Raw genomic sequence first — 19,010 nt, forward strand, 5'->3', positions numbered from 1 at the left:
TAACAATGAACCATCTCATTATAACACATCAAATGATGTAATTCTTAATTTAAAAGAGGATGAACTAGTAAGCCAGCATAGAACACAAAGAGTAATGGTAAACAGAGTTAAGTCAGAGGCTGCCACAGTACAGTACTTGCCCCATCCTTTTCCTCATCTTCAATATCTGACACAGAGATGTAAACTACAGCACTGTCTTTTTTGGTAGACAGTACTAGAATCAGCATAAAAGTATCATCCAATGAGGACAAAGTAAATCTCCAAGCGGATATAAACTAAGTTTTTCAATAAATAGTGGAAAAAATATGTTCAATGAGGACAAATTTCAGCTACTCCATTATGGAAAACTTGAAGAAATAATAGATAGAACAGAGTATGCAACAAATTCTAACCAAACAATAGTCCGAAAAACTTGGGAGTGATAATGTCAGAGGATCTCACCTTCAAGGATCACAAAAGTGTCACTATCGCATCTGAGAGGAAAATGATAGGATGGATAATGAGAACTTTCAAAACGAGATGCCATGCCACTGATGATTCTTTTTAAGTTACTTATTCTCTCCAGGCTGGAATACTGCTGTACAATAACAGCCCCATGCAAGGCATGTGAAACTGCAGATCTAGAGAATGTACAGAGAACCTTCACTGTATGTATTTGTTCGGTCAAGAACCTTAATTACTGGGAATGTTTGAAGGCCCTTGACTGGTACTCCCTGGAATGCAGGCAAGAAAGATACATCCTAACCTACACTTGGAAAATCCTAGAGGGATTGGTCCCAATTCTGCTTACAGAAATCACTCCCTACGAAAGTAAAAGACTGCAGACGTTGCAACAAGCCCCCAATGAAAAGCGGGGGTTCAATGAGCATACTAAGAGAAAACATTAAGTATCTGGGGCCCAAGACTGTTCAACAGCCTTCCATTATGCATAAGGGGAATTACCAACAGGCCCCCTGACTGTCTTCAAGAGAAAACTGGACAGATACCTAAAGTAAGTGCACAATCAGCTGGGCTGTGGTTCATACGGTGGATTGCGTGTGGCCAGCAACTACAGTCTAGTTGATTAGGCCCTGATCCACCAGGAAGCCTGGTCAAGGACCAGGCCATGGGGGTGTTGATCCCTTGAACAATTTCCAGGTAGACTTCAAGGTAGCACAGGATATATACACCAAGATGAATGTCCCTTGGTTTATAAATACTGAGAGCTCACTTTAATCCCTATATTAGGGTTAAAAAGTATTTTTGACTGGTGGTAGACAGGTAACATGCAGGCTTAATTACCTTCATGTAGTCAATAAACTTTAAGCCTCATTAAACAATCAACTAAGCCAGAAGAAGATTTTGATCATACAGTATAACCAAAAGTTCCAGTTAGCAGGTCACATGACTATAAGCCATACCAGGAAACATTTGCCCTGTTTCCTGATGAATCTTACCTAACCTAGCATAAGAGCTACATTTGCTTTTCTTAGTTCACTGTCAAATGCTCTAACATTTCGAACACATATGACCTTGGCTTTCTCCATACCTCTATACCTGATCTGCCTTCAGTTTTTCTGCTCACCACTTCACCTGATATGACAAATACTATTTTAAGAATCTCCTACTCTATGGCAGAGAAACATAAATAAAGCATGAAAGACAGATTTCTGTTGCCCCACACATTATTAGACTGTAAAATTGCATTCAACACAGTACCACCCTGAAGGCTGTTATATAAACTGGAAAAGCGGGCAGTAGTAAACAAGAAGTTGCTCAACTGGATATTGATAAAAGAACCTCTGGAGAATAGAAGACAAGAAGAGGTGGGCATTGTCTGATGATGTGAAATTAATGAGAAACACAAAAAACTGATGATGAAAGGGAGACTCAAGGATAATGCGCTGTATAGCCCTTGTGGCTTAGCGCTTCTTTTTGATTATAATAATAATCAAGGATAATGAGTAGATTCAAAAGTATAGTAGGGCACATAGATGCTACCATTAAGTCCTAAGAAGTAACAAGTAATGACAATAGAGATGGAAATGAGGAGACATGACATGGAATACAGCTTGGGAGGAGCACTGCAGCCAGTGTGTAAGAAGAAAGAATTAGGAGTCAGAATCTCATCGAACATATCACCAAAAGAGCATATTAGCAATATAACTGTAGCAGTTTTTTGCAAAATTCCAAGGGTTAACATGACAGAAGAGAATGATGCAGTTAGCCCTGCAAGTTAATAATTAGCACTGCAATGATGAACATTACTGAAACATCCAAGATCTGTAAGTCATGGTTTAGTAGAAATACAGACATACCATGACACGAAAGATGCATGCTGTGTAAACCTCCAGTGGCCAAGTATCCTAAGACAAAGGCCCACATTAGGAGGCATTTGTCCTATTTCCAGACAATTCTTACTTAACCTAACAAAACTCATTCACATTACAAAATATAGTGGATTTAATACTGAAATAACACAAGTAAGCAACATGTAGCAGTATGGTTTTTTATTTATAATTAACAAAATAACATAGGAAGAGCTGATTAACTGTATGTAGCGCACACATCAAAGTTTTGACGTGTCAGAACTTCTTTTATAACTCTCATAATTTTATACGATTTTGGAGCAAACGCAAGCCTCAAACCTTGAATTATCCCATCCAAGAAACTGTTGCCAGTTTGCCAGTCACAATGCTCAAGGTGCTCAATATACAACTGCTATATTTTCTGGGTGTTAAGAGAAGTATGTAACACTGTACAGTATTTTGAAATACTTGCAAGTTTGGGAATTTTTTATATTTGGAATGGTGTATAAATGTTCTACTTATAACCACAAAAGCAAAATAAATACAGCTAAAAAAAATACACACAAAATAAATCAGTTTTATTATATATGATATACATAATTATCACACTTACCAGCTTAACCCTTAAAACTGTCCAAGCAGAGCTATGTTCACATGCATAGTGCTCCAAATGTAGATCTACGTTTTTTTTACATATTTTCAAATATAACAAAAAAAACGTAGATCAAAGTTTTTTTTACACGTTTTCAAATGTAAAAAAAGAAAAGTTCTACTTTTTTTACATACTTTCAAATGTTGAAAAAACGTAGATCTACGTTTGGACAGTTTAAGGGTTAATCTTCTCAAAAAATCTCCATCGATAAACCTACCTTTGTAGTTTAACTCAGCTGCATAAAATTTATTTTACAGTAATGTACATTTCTTTAGTAATTTTAGTTGTACTGGGTTAAAATATGTATAGTGAAACTTGGTAATTTGCTAAATGGCCAACCATGTGCTTCAACGATTTGCATATTTTCTCTATCATTAGGTGTCCCTGAAGGAGTACCTTTATTTTTTTTTCCTTCCAAAACTTTCATTTAATACTTGAGGACACTTCATCCAGTGTTTCACATTTTCAGCACTAGTGTACTGTAACTAGGGGAAGTTTCATGCAGCTGTTGGTGAATGTGAGTGTCCTCTACTTCCCTTCCTTCAAACTTTCAGCAGTGGTGGAGTTTACTTAAAGAAGGGTTCAGACTGACTTCAAGCTGTGCAAGGTTTAATTTTCCAATGTTATTAAACAAATTGGTTTTTGTGTAATAACTGAAGAATTCTTCTTGTGTTCAGCTTCAAACTAAAAAAGCTAGTGTAACTTAATATAAGAAAAATTAGCATTAACTAATATTACTGAAGAATTTATGAAAACTTAAATACAGTATCAGTTTTCACATAATAATCTGTAAATGCATCATTGGACTGGCTTCAAACCTTAAATACTAATCTATCTTACATAGAGAGAGGGAGTTATGAATTGTTATTTGACTGTGTAGTGAATACAAGTTGGTAGGATGTCTGTCTCAGGACAAGAAAGACAGACATAAATATATATATAATACAGTAGACCCTAAGTTATTGGCCATAATCCGTTCTAGAAGCTCGGCCCAACACCGAAATGGCCAAAAACCGAAATAATATTTCCCATAAGAATTAATGGAAATACAATTAATCCGTTCCAGACAAAAGTATTCACAAAAAAATAATTTTTTTAACAATTATATAAATATTACATACCTTTATTGAAGGCTAATGCTGGCTTCTGGAAGATAGGGAGGAGGAAAGAGGGAGAAGTTTGTGTTTGGATGGGGAATTCCCCTCCATAAAGACTTTAGGCAGCAAAGTTTTCTCTGGGGTTACTTTCCTTCTTTGTCTTTTAATGCCACTAGGACCAGCTTGAGAGTCACTCGACCCCTGTCACACAAAATAACTGTCAAGAGTGCTCTGTTTCTGAGGTCTCTAAGATTTCCCTGAAGTGGGACAGGGTTTTATAAGAACAACCTACTACTCAGGTAGTAGGTTGGTAGACAGCAACCACCCAGGGAAGTACTACCGTCCTGCCAGATGACTGTGAAACAGAAACCTGTAACTGTTTTGCATGATGGTAGGATTGCTGGTGTCTTTTTCTGTCTCATAAACACGCTAGACAACAGGAATATCTTGCTACTCCAACTTACACTTTGGTCACACTTCACAGACATGCACATGCATATATATATACATACATCTAGGTTTTTCTCCTTTTTCTACATAGCTCTTGTTCTTCTTTATTTCTTCTATTGTCCATGGGGAAGTGGAAAAGAATCTTTCCTCCGTAAGCCATGCGTGTTGTATGAGGCGACTAAAATGCCAGGAGCAATGGGCTAGTAACCCCTTCTCCTGTAGACATTTACTAAAAAAGAGAAGAAGAAAAACTTTATAAAACTGGGATGCTTGAATGTGCATGGATGTAGTGCAGATGACAAGAAACAGATGATTGCTGATGTTATGAATGAAAAGAAGTTGGATGTCCTGGCCCTAGCAAAACAAAGCTGAAGGGGGTAGGGGAGTTTCGGTGGGGGGAAATAAATGGGATTAAATCTGGAGTATCTGAGAGAGTTAGAGCAAAGGAAGGGGTAGCAGTAATGTTGAATGATCAGTTATGGAAGGAGAAAAGAGAATATGAATGTGTAAATGCAAGAATTATGTGGATTAAAGTAAAGGTTGGATGCGAGAAGTGGGTCATAATAAGCGTGTATGCACCCGGAGAAGAGAGGAATGCAGAGGAGAGAGATTGATTTTGGGAGATGTTAAGTGAATGTATAGGAGCCTTTGAACCAAGTGAGAGAGTAATTGTGGTATGGGACCTGAATGCTAAAGTAGGAGAAACTTTTAGAGAGGGTGTGGTAGGTAAGTTTGGGGTGCCAGGTGTAAATGATAATGGGAGCCCTTTGATTGAACTTTGTATAGAAAGGGGTTTAGTTATAGGTAATACATATTTTAAGAAAAAGAGGATAAATAAGTATACAAGATATGATGTAGGGCGAAATGACAGTAGTTTGTTGGATTATGTATTGGTAGATAAAAGACTGTTGAGTAGACTTCAGGATGTACATGTTTATAGAGGGGCCACAGATATATCAGATCACTTTCTAGTTGTAGCTACACTGAGAGTAAAAGGTAGATGGGATACAAGGAGAATAGAAGCATCAGGGAAGAGAGAGGTGAAGGTTTATAAACTAAAAGAGGAGGCAGTTAGGGAAAGATATAAACAGCTATTGGAGGATAGATGGGCTAATGAGAGCATAGGCAATGGGGTCGAAGAGGTATGGGGTAGGTTTAAAAATGTAGTGTTAGAGTGTTCAGCAGAAGTTTGTGGTTACAGGAAAGTGGGTGCAGGAGGGAAGAGGAGCGATTGGTGGAATGATGATGTAAAGAGAGTAGTAAGGGAGAAAAAGTTAGCATATGAGAAGTTTTTACAAAGTAGAAGTGATGCAAGGAGGGAAGAGTATATAGAGAAAAAGAGAGAGGTTAAGAGAGTGGTGAAGCAATGTAAAAAGAGAGCAAATGAGAGAGTGGGTGAGATGTTATCAACAAATTTTGTTGAAAATAAGAAGAAGTTTTGGAGTGAGATTAACAAGTTAAGGAAGCCGAGAGAACAAATGGATTTGTCAGTTAAAAATAGGAGAGGAGAGTTATTAAATGGAGAGTTAGAGGTATTGGTAAGATGGAGGGAATATTTTGAGGAATTGTTAAATGTTGATGAAGATAGGGAAGCTGTGATTTCGTGTATAGGGCAAGGAGGAATAACATCTTGTAGGAGTGAGGAAGAGCCAGTTGTGAGTGTGGGGGAAGTTCGTGAGGCAGTAGGTAAAATGAAAGGGGGTAAGGCAGCCAGGATTGATGGGATAAAGATAGAAATGTTAAAAGCAGGTGGGGATATAGTTTTGGAGTGGTTGGTGCAATTATTTAATAAATGTATGGAAGAGGGTAAGGTACCTAGGGATTGGCAGAGAGCATGCATAGTTCCTTTGTATAAAGGCAAAGGGGACAAAAGAGAGTGCAAAAATTATAGGGGGATAAGTCTGTTGAGTATACCTGGTAAAGTGTATGGTAGAGTTATTATTGAAAGAATTAAAAGTAAGACTGAGAATAGGATAGCAGATGAACAAGGAGGCTTTAGGAAAGGTAGGGGGTGTGTGGACCAGGTGTTTACAGTGAAACATATAAGTGAACAGTATTTAGATAAGGCTAAAGAGGTCTTTGTGGCATTTATGGATTTGGAAAAGGCGTATGACAGGGTGGATAGGGGGGCAATGTGGCAGATGTTGCAGGTGTATGGTGTAGGAGGTAGGTTACTGAAAGCAGTGAAGAGTTTTTACGAGGATAGTGAGGCTCAGTTTGGGTACATAGGAAAGAGGGAAATTATTTCCCAGTAAAAGTAGGCCTTAGACAGGGATGTGTGATGTCACCGTGGTTGTTTAATATATTTATAGATGGGGTTGTAAGAGAAGTAAATGCGAGGGTCTTGACAAGAGGCGTGGAGTTAAAAGATAAGGAATCACACATAAAGTGGGAGTTGTCACAGTTGCTCTTTGCTGATGACACTGTGCTCTTGGGAGATTCTGAAGAGAAGTTGCAGAGATTGGTGGATGAATTTGGTAGGGTGTGCAAAAGAAGAAAATTAAAAGTGAATACAGGAAAGAGTAAGGTTATGAGGATAACAAAAAGATTAGGTGATGAAAGATTGGATATCAGATTGGAGGGAGAGAGTATGGAGGAGGTGAATGTATTCAGATATTTGGGAGTGGACGTGTCAGCGGATGGGTCTATGAAGGATGAGGTGAATCATAGAATTGATGAGGGAAAAAGGGTGAGTGGTGCACTTAGGAGTCTGTGGAGACAAAGAACTTTGTCCTTGGAGGCAAAGAGGGGAATGTATGAGAGTATAGTTTTACCAACACTCTTATATGGGTGTGAGGCATGGGTGATGAATGTTGCAGCGAGGAGAAGGCTGGAGGCAGTGGAGATGTCATGTCTGAGGGCAATGTGTGGTGTGAATATAATGCAGAGAATTCGTAGTTTGGAAGTTAGGAGGAGGTGCGGGATTACCAAAACTGTTCTCCAGAGGGCTGAGGAAGGGTTGTTGAGGTGGTTCGGACATGTAGAGAGAATGGAGCGAAACAAAATGACTTCAAGAGTGTATCAGTCTGTAGTGGAAGGAAGGCGGGGTAGGGGTCGGCCTAGGAAAGGTTGGAGGGAGGGGGTAAAGGAGGTTTTGTGTGCGAGGGGCTTGGACTTCCAGCAGGCGTGCGTGAGCGTGTTTGATAGGAGTGAATGGAGACGAATGGTTTTTAATACTTGACGTGCTGTTGGAGTGTGAGCAAAGTAACATTTATGAAGGGGTTCAGGGAAACCGGCAGGCCGGACTTGAGTCCTGGAGATGGGAAGTACAGTGCCTGCACTCTGAAGGAGGGGTGTTAATGTTGCAGTTTAAAAACTGTAGTGTAAAGCACCCTTCTGGCAAGACAGTGATGGAGTGAATGATGGTGAAAGTTTTTCTTTTTCGGGCCACCCTGCCTTGGTGGGAATCGGCCAGTGTGATAATAAAAAAAAAAAACATAAGAACGAAGGAACACTGCAGCAGGCCTACTGGCCCATGCGAGGCAGGTCCAAGTCTCCTACTGGCTTAAGCCAATGCACCCAACCTAGTCAGGTCAGGTCAGGCTTATTTCAACTTGGTCATGGTGGTATTTCTCTACAAAAGCTTGCACCCTAGTCCATATTGCACATACCTCTTTAATCTCTGAAGAAGGCACCTCTTTCACTCCCTCTGCCTCCTCCTCTGAAGCAAGTTCCTCTGCTGCAGTCTGTTGCTGTTCGAGTTGAAGCTCTTGCAGCTCTTCAGTGGTTAACTCTTCCCTGTGATCCTCCACCAACTCTTCCACATCCTCACCACTCACCTACAACCCCAGGGACTTCCCCAGTGCCACAATAGAGTCCACAGGGTCAGCAGAGTCAGAGTCAGCCTCAAACCCTTCAAAATCCCTCTTTTGGAAACTACCTGGCCACAATTGTCTCCAAGCAGAGTTCAAAGTCCTGGAAGTCACTCCCTCCCAAGCCTTACCTATAAAGCTTATGCAACTGAGATTAGTGAAGTGATCTTTCCAGAACTCTCTTAGGGTCAACTGAGTGCCAGAGGTCACTTCAAAGGACTTTTCACACACTGCTTTTGTGTAGAGCTTTTTGAAGTTAGAAATGACCTGCTGGTCCATGGGCTGGAGGAGAGGAGTGGTGTTAGGAGGCAAAAACTTCTCTTTTATGAAATTTAAGTCCCTAAACACTTGGTCTTCCAAGTCTGGAGGATGTGTAGGAGCAATGTTCAGTACCAGGAGGCACTTGAGTGGCAATTTCTTTTCCAGGAGGTATTTTTTCACACTTGGGCCAAACACATCATTAACCCACTCTCTGAAAATTTGCCTTGTGACCCATGCCTCTTGATTAGCTCTCCACATCACATACAATCTATTCTTGACGGCATTGCTTTTCTTAAACACTCTGGGATTTTCTGAGTGATACACGAGTAAAGGCTTCACTTTAAAATCCCCAACAGCATTAGCACACAACAAAAGAGTAAGCCTGTCTTTCATAGGCTTGTGTCCTGGCAGTGCCTCTTCCTCCTGCATGATGTAGGTCCTATTTAGCATTTTCTTCAAAAACAGGCCTGTTTTGTCACAATTGAACACTAGTTGGGGTTTTAATTGTTCAGCCTTTACAAAGTCCTTGAACTCCTGTACGTACTTCTCAGCCGCTTTTTTGTCAGAACTTACAGCCTCTCCATGCCTTACAACACTGTGTATGCCACTACGCTTCTTAAATCTCTCAAACCACCCTTTGGTGGCCCTAAATTCACTACCAGCAGCACTTGTTCCAGGAGTTCTCTGCAGAAGATCCTCGTATAACTGCTTTGCCTTCTCACAAATAACAGATTCCACAACACTATCTCCCACTAATTGTTTTTCCTTAATCCACAATAACAACAACTTTTTCATCTGTTCCATTATCGGTGAATTTGTTTCGTTATAAAAGTTACTCCTTTCGCAACATTAGCATCCTTCATTTGTTCTTTCTTTGCCAGGATGGATGTTATTGTTGATTTGTTTTTCCCGTACATCCTGGCAAGTTCCAGCACCCGCATACCCCTCTCGTATTTATCAACCACTTCACGCTTAAATTCCATGGTGTTTCTCACTTTTTTTACCACAGGAACTTTCTTTGGAGCCATGGTTACTTATTTCACAGTTGCAATGCAAAAAAACACAGAAAACAATGGAAAACAAGCAAAATGTTTGGATGTATGAACAGAAGCTTCCTCACACACCGAGAGACACAGCCAGACTGATGCGCAAGCGGTCCCAGGCAGCGCACGGGCATGTTGGAAATGGCCGATCACCGAAATAATGGCCAATCACTGGGAGCCGAAAAACTGGCCAATGACCGAGTTGGCCGATATCCGAGGGTCCACTGCATTTAGTAACTTACCACCTATTCCATATACTTGCAACATCTGCCACATTGCTCCCCTATCCACTCTATCATATGCCTTTTCTAAATCCATAAATGCAATAAAAACTTCCCTACCTTTATCTAAATACTGTTCACATATATGCTTCAATGTAAACACTTGATCTACACATTCCCTACCCACTCTCAAACCTCCTTGCTTATCTGCAATCCTACGTTCTGTCTTACCTCTAATTCTTTCAATAATAACCCTACCATACACTTTTCCTGGTATACTCAGTAAACTTATTCCTCTATAATTTTTACAATCTCTTTTGTCCCCCTTCCCTTTACATAAAGGGACTATGCATGCTCTCTGCCAATCCCTAGGTACTTTCCCCTCTTTCATACATTTATTACACAAAAATACCAACCACTCCAACACTATATCCCCCTGCTTTTAACATTTCTGTCATGATCCCGTCAGTTCCAGCTGCTTTACCCCCTTTCATTCTACGTAATGCCTCACGCACCTCCCCCACACTCACATCCTGCTCTTCTTCACTCCTAAAAGATGGTATGCCTCCCTGGCCAGTGCATGAAATTACTGCCTCCCTTTCTTCGTCGACATTTAAAAGTTCCTCAAAATATTCTCGCCATTTACCCAATACCTCCATCTCCCCATCTACTAACTCCCCTACTCTGTTTTTAACTGACAAATTCATTTCTTCCCTAGGCTTTCTTAACTGTTATGTTTAACTCACTCCAAATTTTTTTTCTTATTTTCATTAAAATTTCTTGACAGTGCCTCTCCCACTATATCATCTGCTCTCCTTTTGCACTCTCACCACTCTCTTCACCTTTCTTTTACTCTCCATATACAGTGGTCCCTCGATAATTGTAAGGCTCAATAGTCGTAATTTTCGAAAATCGTAACGTTATTTTCGTCAAAACACTGACTCGCTAATCGTAGTTTGACTCGCAAATAGTCATTCGTCTGGGACACGTACGCATGGCTCTGAGCCGTTCCCAGCCAGTGTGCCATTGTTTACCAGTGAGCGACGGTCCCCTCACTTGCTCATACGAAATATTTCATAATATTCCATTCATTTTAGTGCTTGCAACTACTAAATAAGCTACCATGGCTCCAAAGAAAGCTCCTAGTGCCAAGCCTTTGGTAAAGAAGGTGAGAAATACGATTGAATTTAAGAAAAACATCATTGAACAATATGAAAGTGGCGTACATGTGGCCAAATTGGCCAGGATGTATAACAAACCCCATACAACCATAGCTTCCATCGTGGCCAAGAAAAAGGAAATCAAAGAAGCTGTTGTTGCAAAGGGGGTAAATATACATGTACTGACAAAAACGAGATCACCAGTACTCGAAGATGTTGAGAAGTTATTATTGGTGTGGATAAACGAGAAACAATTAGCATGATGTCAATTATTTGTGAAAAGGCTAGGCAGTTGCACAACGATCTGGTAAAGAAATTGCCTGCAATGAGTACTGATATTTGTGAATTTAAGGCCAGCAAAGGTTGGTTTGAGAGATTTAAGAACCATAGTGGCATACACAGTGTGGTAAGGCATGGTGAGGCTGCCAGCTCAGACAAAACTGCAGCTACAAAATTCGTAAGTGAATTCAAGGAGTACATAGAGGCTGAAGGACTGAAACCTGAACAAGTGTTCAATTGTGATGAAACAGGCCTCTTTTGAAAGAAAATGCCAAAGAGGACCTACATTACTCAGGAGGAAAAGGGACTGCCAGGACACAAGCCTATGAAAGACAGGCTGAAGCTCATGTTCTGTGCGAATGCTAGTGGGGATTTCAGAGTGAAGCCATTACTAGTGTACCATTCTGAAAATCCCAGAGTGTTCAGGAAAAACAATGTTATGAAGAGTAAATTGTGTGTGTTTTGGAAATCTAATAGTAAGGCATGGGTCACGAGGGAAATTTTTGTCGAGTGGTTCAATGAAGTGTTTAGCCCTAGTGTAAAGAATTACCTCCTGGAAAAGAAATTGGATCTCAAGTGCCTCCTAGTAATGGACAATGCACCTGTTCATCCTCCAAACTTGAATAACCTAATTTTGGAGGAGTTTGGGTTCATCACAGTAAAGTTCTTGCCCCCGAATACCACTCCTCTCCTCCAGCCCATGGACCAGTAGGTCATTTCAAACTTTAAAAAACTCTACACCAAAGCAATGTTTCAAAGGTGCTTTAATGTGACCTCAGACACTCACTTGACCCTAAGAGATTTTTGGAAAGAACACTTCAGTATCCTCCATTGCATAAGCCTTATAGGTAAGGCTTGGGAGGGAGTGACTACCAGGACTTTGAACTCTGCTTGGAGAAAACTGTGGCCAGATTGTGTCCACAAGAGGGATTTTGAAGGGTTTGGGGCTGACCCTGATGAGTCTATGTCAGCTGTTAAATCTATTGTGGCACTGGGGAGTTCCATGGGGTTGGATGTGAGTTTGGAGGATGTGGAAGAGTTGGTGGAAGACCACAACGAAGAGCTCACCACTGAGGAGCTGAAAAAGCTTCAGCAGGAACAGGAACAGATCGCAGCTCAGAATCCTGCTGCAGAGGAGGAGGAAGAGAGATGGAAGAAGTTGCCTTCTTCAGAAATTAAGGAGATTTTTGAAATGTGGGGTAAGTTGGAAAGATTTATGAAGAAACATCACCCTGACAAGGCTGTTGCAAGCCATGTTGGCAACATGTACAGTGGCAAAGTCTTGGCCCATTTTAGGGAAGTGTTAAAGAGATGCCAGAAACAGAGCTCTCTGGACAGTTTTTTTGCGAGACAGGACTCCAGTGACTCTCAAGCTGGTCCTAGTGGCATTAAGAAACAGAGAAGAGAAGTAACCCCAGAAAAGCACTTGGTACCTGAGGTGTTGATGGAAGGGGATTTCCCTTCCAAACAGTAACTAATGCAATCTGTCTCCTCCTCTAGTCTTCCATACACTAAGAAGAATTGCCAATAAAGGTAAGTGTTATGCTGTTAATGTTTCATTCATCATGTCCCATTGTATTGTTTATATACTACATCTATATTTCATATAAAAAAAATTTTTTGTATTAATACTTCTGGGTGTCAGGAACGGATTAATTGTATTTACATTATTTCTTATGGGGAAAATTGATTCGAAAATCGTAAATTTCGATAATAGTCACACTTCCAGGAACGGATTACTTACAAAAAACGAGAGACCACTGTACTCTACTCTTCTTATAACGCTTCCACTTTGTAAAAACCTCTCATAAGCTACCTTTTTCTCTTTTATCACACCCTTTACTTCATCATTCCACCAATCACTCTCCTCCTGCACCCACCCTCCTATACCCACAAACTTCTGCCCCACATTCTAATACTGCATTTTTAAAACTATTCCAACCCTCTTAAACCCCCGCACTACTCATATGTGCACTAGCCCACCTTTCTGCCAATAGTTGCTTATATTTCACCCGAACTTCCTCCTCCCTTAGTTTATACACTTTCACCTCTCTCTTACTTGTTGTTGCCATTTTCCTCTTGTCCCATCTACCTCTTACTCTAACTGTAGCTACAACTAAATAATGATCCAATATATCAGTTGCCCCTCTATAAACGTGTACATCCTGGAGCCTACCCATCAATCCCCAACCACAAGTACTCTCACACTTGGTTCAAAACTCCTCATGCATTCACTCAACATTTCCCAAAATCTCTCTCTCTCCTCTATGCTTCTTTCTTCTCCAGGTGCATATACACTTACTATAACCCATTTTTCACATCCAACCTTTATTTTACTCCACATAATCCTTGAATTAATACATTTATACTCCCTCTTTTCCTGCCATAGCTTATCCTTCAACATTATTGCAACTCCTTCTTTAGCTCTAACTTTATTTGAAACCCCTGACCTAATCCCATTTATTCCTCTCCACTGAAACTCTCCCACCCCCTTCAGCTTTGTTTCACTTAAAGCCAAGACATCCAGCTTCTTCTCATTCATAACATCCACAATCATCTCTTTCTTATCATTCACATAACATCCACGCACATTCAGACATCCCACTTTGACAATTTTCTTCATCATTTTCTTTTTAGTAATTATTACAGGAAAAGGGGTTACTAGCCCATTGTTCCCAGCATTTTAGTTGACTTTAACAACACGCATGGCTTACGAAAGAAAGATTCTTATTCCACTTCCCCATGGATATAAAAGGAAAAGTAATAAGAACAAGAACTTTTAAGATAAAATCAAAGAAAACTCAGATGAGTGTGTGTAAATAAACGTGTACATGTATGTGTAGTGTGACCTAAGTGTAAGTAGAAGTAGCAAGACGTACCTGTAATCTTGCATATTTATGAGACAGACAAAAGACACCAGCAATCATGTAAAACAATTACAGGCTTTTGTTTTACACTCACTTGGCAGGACGGTAGTACATCTCTGGGTGGTTGCTGTCTACCAACCTACTACTATTATATGCATACATACATCATAGCTCACACTTCTTCGTTTCTGTATTTTTGTACTTTTAAGTTTCATGAGTTAAGTGAGCCCTTCCACATCATGTTGTCATGTGGCTTTATCCCAGAGTTGCCTTATATACGTACATACAGTATTACTTTCTTCTTCCAAGCTTTTCATTTAGATGAATGCCTCATCCAACTTACTTCGAACTTTCAACTCTGGTGAATCAATCTCTCTAGGTATAATGATGGATGACCCATTAGGCAATATTTAAAATATTAATGAATTATGCCAGATAACTTAAATACCATACTTTTGGGGGTTAAATCATTATTATTTTGCCTGAAACTTTCATAATAATATAACATTCAATATCTGTCTGGAATACTCTGCACTCACATAGCAAAATAAAGCTAAACATATTTTAAGAAATCTATCATTCACTGCACTTTATGCTACAATTTCTTAACTTCCCAACACTTACTACTTACTATAACTTTTTATGCCATTTTAAATTATCAAAGGTAAAGATGGTGGGATTAAATTATGGGGAATCAAATACAAAATGGGAATTGACACAGTTGCTTTTTGCTGATGATACAGTGCTTATGGGAGATTCTAAAGAAAAATTGCAAAGGTTAGTGGACGAGTTTGGGAGTGTGTGTAAAGGTAGAAAGTTGAAAGTGAACATAGAAAAGAGTAAGGTGATGAGGATATCAAATGATTTAGATAAAGAAAAACTGGATATCAAATTGGGGAGGAGGAGTATGGAAGAAGTGAATGTTTTCAGATACAGTGGTCCCTCAATTATCGTCCATAATCCATTCCTGGAAATGGGACTATTATCGAAATAGACGATTTTCGAATCAATTTTCCCCATAAGAAATAATGTACATACAATTAATCTGTTCCTGACACCCAGAAGTATTAAAACAAAAAATTTTTTTACATGAAATATAGATGTAGTACATATACAATACAATGGCACATGATGAATGAAACATTAACAGCATAACACTTACCTTTATTGGCAATTCTTCTTAGTGTATGGAAGACTGGAGGAGGAGACAGATTGCATTAGTTACTGTTTGGAAGGGAAATCCCCTTCCATCAACACCTCAGGTACCAAGAGCTTTTCTGGGGTTACTTCTCTTCTCTGTTTCTTAATGCCACTAGGACCAGCTTGAGAGCCACTGGAGTCCTGTCTCACAAAAAAAACTGGTGTCTCTTTAAAACTTCCCTAAAATGGGCCAAGACTGTCACTGTACAAATTTCCGATATGGCTTGCAACATCCTTCTCAGGGTGATGTTTCTCCATGAATCTTTCCATCCTACCCCACATTTCAAAAATCTCTTTAATTTCTGAAGAAGGCACCTTCTTCCATCTCTCTTCCTCCTCCTCTGCAGCAAGATTCTGACCTGCGATCTGTTGTTCTTCCTGCTGAAGCTCTTGCAGCTCCTCAGTGGTTAGCTCTTCATTGTGGTCCTCCACCAACTCTTCCACATCCTCCAAACTCACATCCAACCCCATGGAACTCCCCAATGCCACAATAGATTTCACAACTGACATAGGCTCATCAGGGTCAGCCACAAACCCTTCAAAATCCCTCTTGTGGACACAATCTGGCCTCAATTTTCTCCAAGCAACAACAGCTTCCTTGATTTCCTTTTTCTTTGCCACGATGGAAGATATGGTTGTATGGGGTTTGTTATACATCCTGGCCAGTTCGGCCACATGTACACCACTTTCATATTGTTCAATGATGTTTTTCTTAAATTCAATTGCATTTGTCACATTCTTTACCAAAGGCTTGGCACTAGGAGCTTTCTTTGGAGCCATGGCAGCACTAAAATGAATGGAATATTATGAAATATTTCGTATGAACACGTGAGGGGACCGTCGCTCACTGGTAAACAATGGCACACTGGCTGGGAAAGGAGGCCGAGGCGGCTCAGAGCCGTGAGTACGTGTCCAGGACGAAAGACGATTAGCGAGTTAACGGACCATTTGCGAGCCAGTGTTTAGACGAAATAACTTGACTATTTCCGAAATGGACAACTTTCAGGCCGGACAATTATTGAGGGACCACTGTACTTGGAGTTGATGTGTCAGTGGATGGATTTATGAAGGATGAGGTTAATCATAGAATTGATGAGGAAAAAAAGGTGAGTAGTGCATTGAGGTATATGTGGAGACGAAAAACATTATCTATGGAGGCAAAGAAGGGAATGTATGAAAGTATAGTAGTACCAACACTCTTATATGGGTGTGAAGCTTGGGTTGTGAATGCAGCAGCGAGGAGGTGGTTGGAGGCAGTGGAGATGTCCTGTCTAAGGGCAATGTGTGGTGTAAATATTATGCAGAAAATTCAGAGTGAGGAAATTAGGAGAAGGTGTGGAGTTAATAAAAGTATTAGAGGGGTGAAGAGGGGTTGTTGAGGTGGTTTGGTCATTTAGAGAGAATGGATCAAAGTAGAATGACATGAAGAGCATTTAAATCTGTAGGGGAAGGAAGGCGGGGTAGGGGTCGTCTTCAAAAAGGTTGGAAGGGGTAAGGGAGATTTTGTGGGCAAGGGGCTTGGACTTCCAGCAGGTGTGTGTGAGCGTGTTCAATAGGAGTGAATGGAGACGAATGGTATTTGGGACTTGACGATCTGTTGGAGTGTGAGCAGGGTAATATTTAGTGAAGGGATTCAGGGTAACCAGTTATTTTTATATAGCTGGACTTGAGTCCTGGAAATGGGAAGTACAATACCTGCACTCTAAAGGAGGGGTTCAGGATATTGTCAGTTTGGAGGGATATGTTGTGTATCTTTATATATACTATATGCCTCTAAGCTGCTGTGTTCTGAGCACCTCTGCAAAAACAGTGATTATGTGAAAGAGTTGAATGATGATGAAAGTATTTTCTTTTTGGGGATTTTCTTTCTTTTTGGGTCACCCTGCCTCGGTGGGAGACAGCCAACTTGTTAATTAAAAAAAAAAAAAAAAAAAAAAAAAAAAAAGGTACATGTAAAAGGCAAAATTCCCGACATTTATTTGCATACGTATAAGGAATAGTATCACCACAGAGGAAAGACATTTCAAACCAATTAGTAAATCTAAAAAGTAAAAAAAATTATTTACTGTACCTGTAGTGATCGCGGGTGATGCGAGTGAAGCTGGGAGGCCTGGATCATGTCGTCCAGGCTATCGTTCAGTACGTCCAAGTTGTCTTCACTTTCCTCCTTTTCCTTCCCTGCAACCTCCTTGACAAGCTCGTCTGTGTTGACAGATTCGGGTGACTGTAAAACAAAATAAACGTATATACAGAACAGTGCATATGCTTTACAGTGTGTGCATGTGTTCATGTGTGCACACATGTGCAAGCTGAGTCTGTAATGCTTATTAGTCAGAGGGGTCAAACAATCAGAATTTTCTTAAAATAAAAAAAATTTCAGCATTTTTTTATGGACTGATTGATATATATGTACTGTATTATATATGCACTTTTTTTTCATTTTTTGTGCCACAACTAACTTAGCAACCTATCCTAAGCAGAATGCTCCAGGTTATTTTCAAAGAGTAATATCCAAAATAAATACAGTGGACCCCCAGATTACATCGTCGTCGGATTTCGTAATATTCGGAATAAGTAAAGTTTTTTCATCAAAATATTGGCTCGGTGATCGTCACTGAACTCGGTAATAGTCATTCGTCCTGAACACGTCTGCACGGCAACAGCGGCCCGAACTCAGTGTGCCATTGTTCATCAGCCACTGAGCACGATCCCACATGCTCATATAATACATTTCATATTATTCCATTCTTTTTAGTGCTTGCAACTGCTAAATAAGCCACCAAGGGCCCAAAGAAAGTTCCTAGTGCCAGCCAGCCCTTTGGTAAAGAGCTGAGAGAGAAGGGAGAATGTGCCTTTTTCAGTGATTCTGCAACACACCTAAAGGCAATAATAACCCAACAAAAAGACGCAGTAAGAATAATCACTAAATCCCATCCCTGGCAACACCCCCCATCCCCCACTCTTCATTGATCTAAACTTACTCCCTGTTCAGAACATCCACACTTACTACTGTGCAATCTATATCTACAGGACCTTAAATTCCAATATTAACCTTGACCTAAAATGCTTTCTTGATAGTTGTGACAGGACCCACAGGCATAACACCAGACACAAACATTTCTATGACATTCCCCATGTCCGACTAAGCCTTTACAAAAATTCAATGTATGTCAAAGTGCCTAAAATCTGGAACACCCTACCAGAAAACTCTAGAACTGCAGAGACATTCATCACTTTCAAAACTACCGTTAGAAAACATCTTATCTCCCTGATACACCCCGTCAACTAACTACATGAAAACCACCTGGTGGCTCACACTTTCACTCACCCATTTGACTATAAACACAGAAATACAAATCTTAATCTTAAAATAATGAATCCTAACTAGTCATAAGTTTGCCTGTGATACTCTAATATAGAAACCATGTATTGTACCAAAACAAAAGCATTCACATTGCTAAATTCACAAACTATAATGTAGTCACTTAGCCTTAATACCAACTTACTCCATAATCTGTAATAATTTTGAGTTAAGAATTACTCTAAGTCTGCCTGAAATGCCTAGCCATGCTAGGTGTCATAGTGGCCCCCTCTATAATTAGTATTTTATAACATGTAAACCACACAATGTTCAAAATCTGTAAACCCCGCATTGTAATCTTTATAGAGAATAAACTTGA

The 19,010-nt window shown here is 39.9% G+C and overlaps 1 protein-coding gene across 4 annotated transcripts in view; it reads right to left on the minus strand.

Moving 5' to 3' along the window:
• The window catches only part of LOC128689739 (endoplasmic reticulum membrane sensor NFE2L1), a 411,774-nt gene that overhangs the window by 276,642 nt on the left and 116,122 nt on the right, over positions 1-19,010 (minus strand). For 3 of the 4 annotated variants that reach the window (XM_070087539.1, XM_070087540.1, XM_070087541.1), the window contains exon 5: positions 17,402-17,554. In XM_070087539.1, the coding sequence (XP_069943640.1) occupies positions 17,402-17,554 (153 nt within the window). Of the gene's footprint in view, positions 1-3,123; positions 3,539-17,401; positions 17,555-19,010 lie in introns of those variants that run through there. The other variant, XM_070087538.1, reaches the window with a different exon arrangement.

This window comes from Cherax quadricarinatus, chromosome 22, assembly GCF_038502225.1.
Source record: "Cherax quadricarinatus isolate ZL_2023a chromosome 22, ASM3850222v1, whole genome shotgun sequence".
NCBI lineage: Eukaryota > Metazoa > Arthropoda > Malacostraca > Decapoda > Parastacidae > Cherax > Cherax quadricarinatus.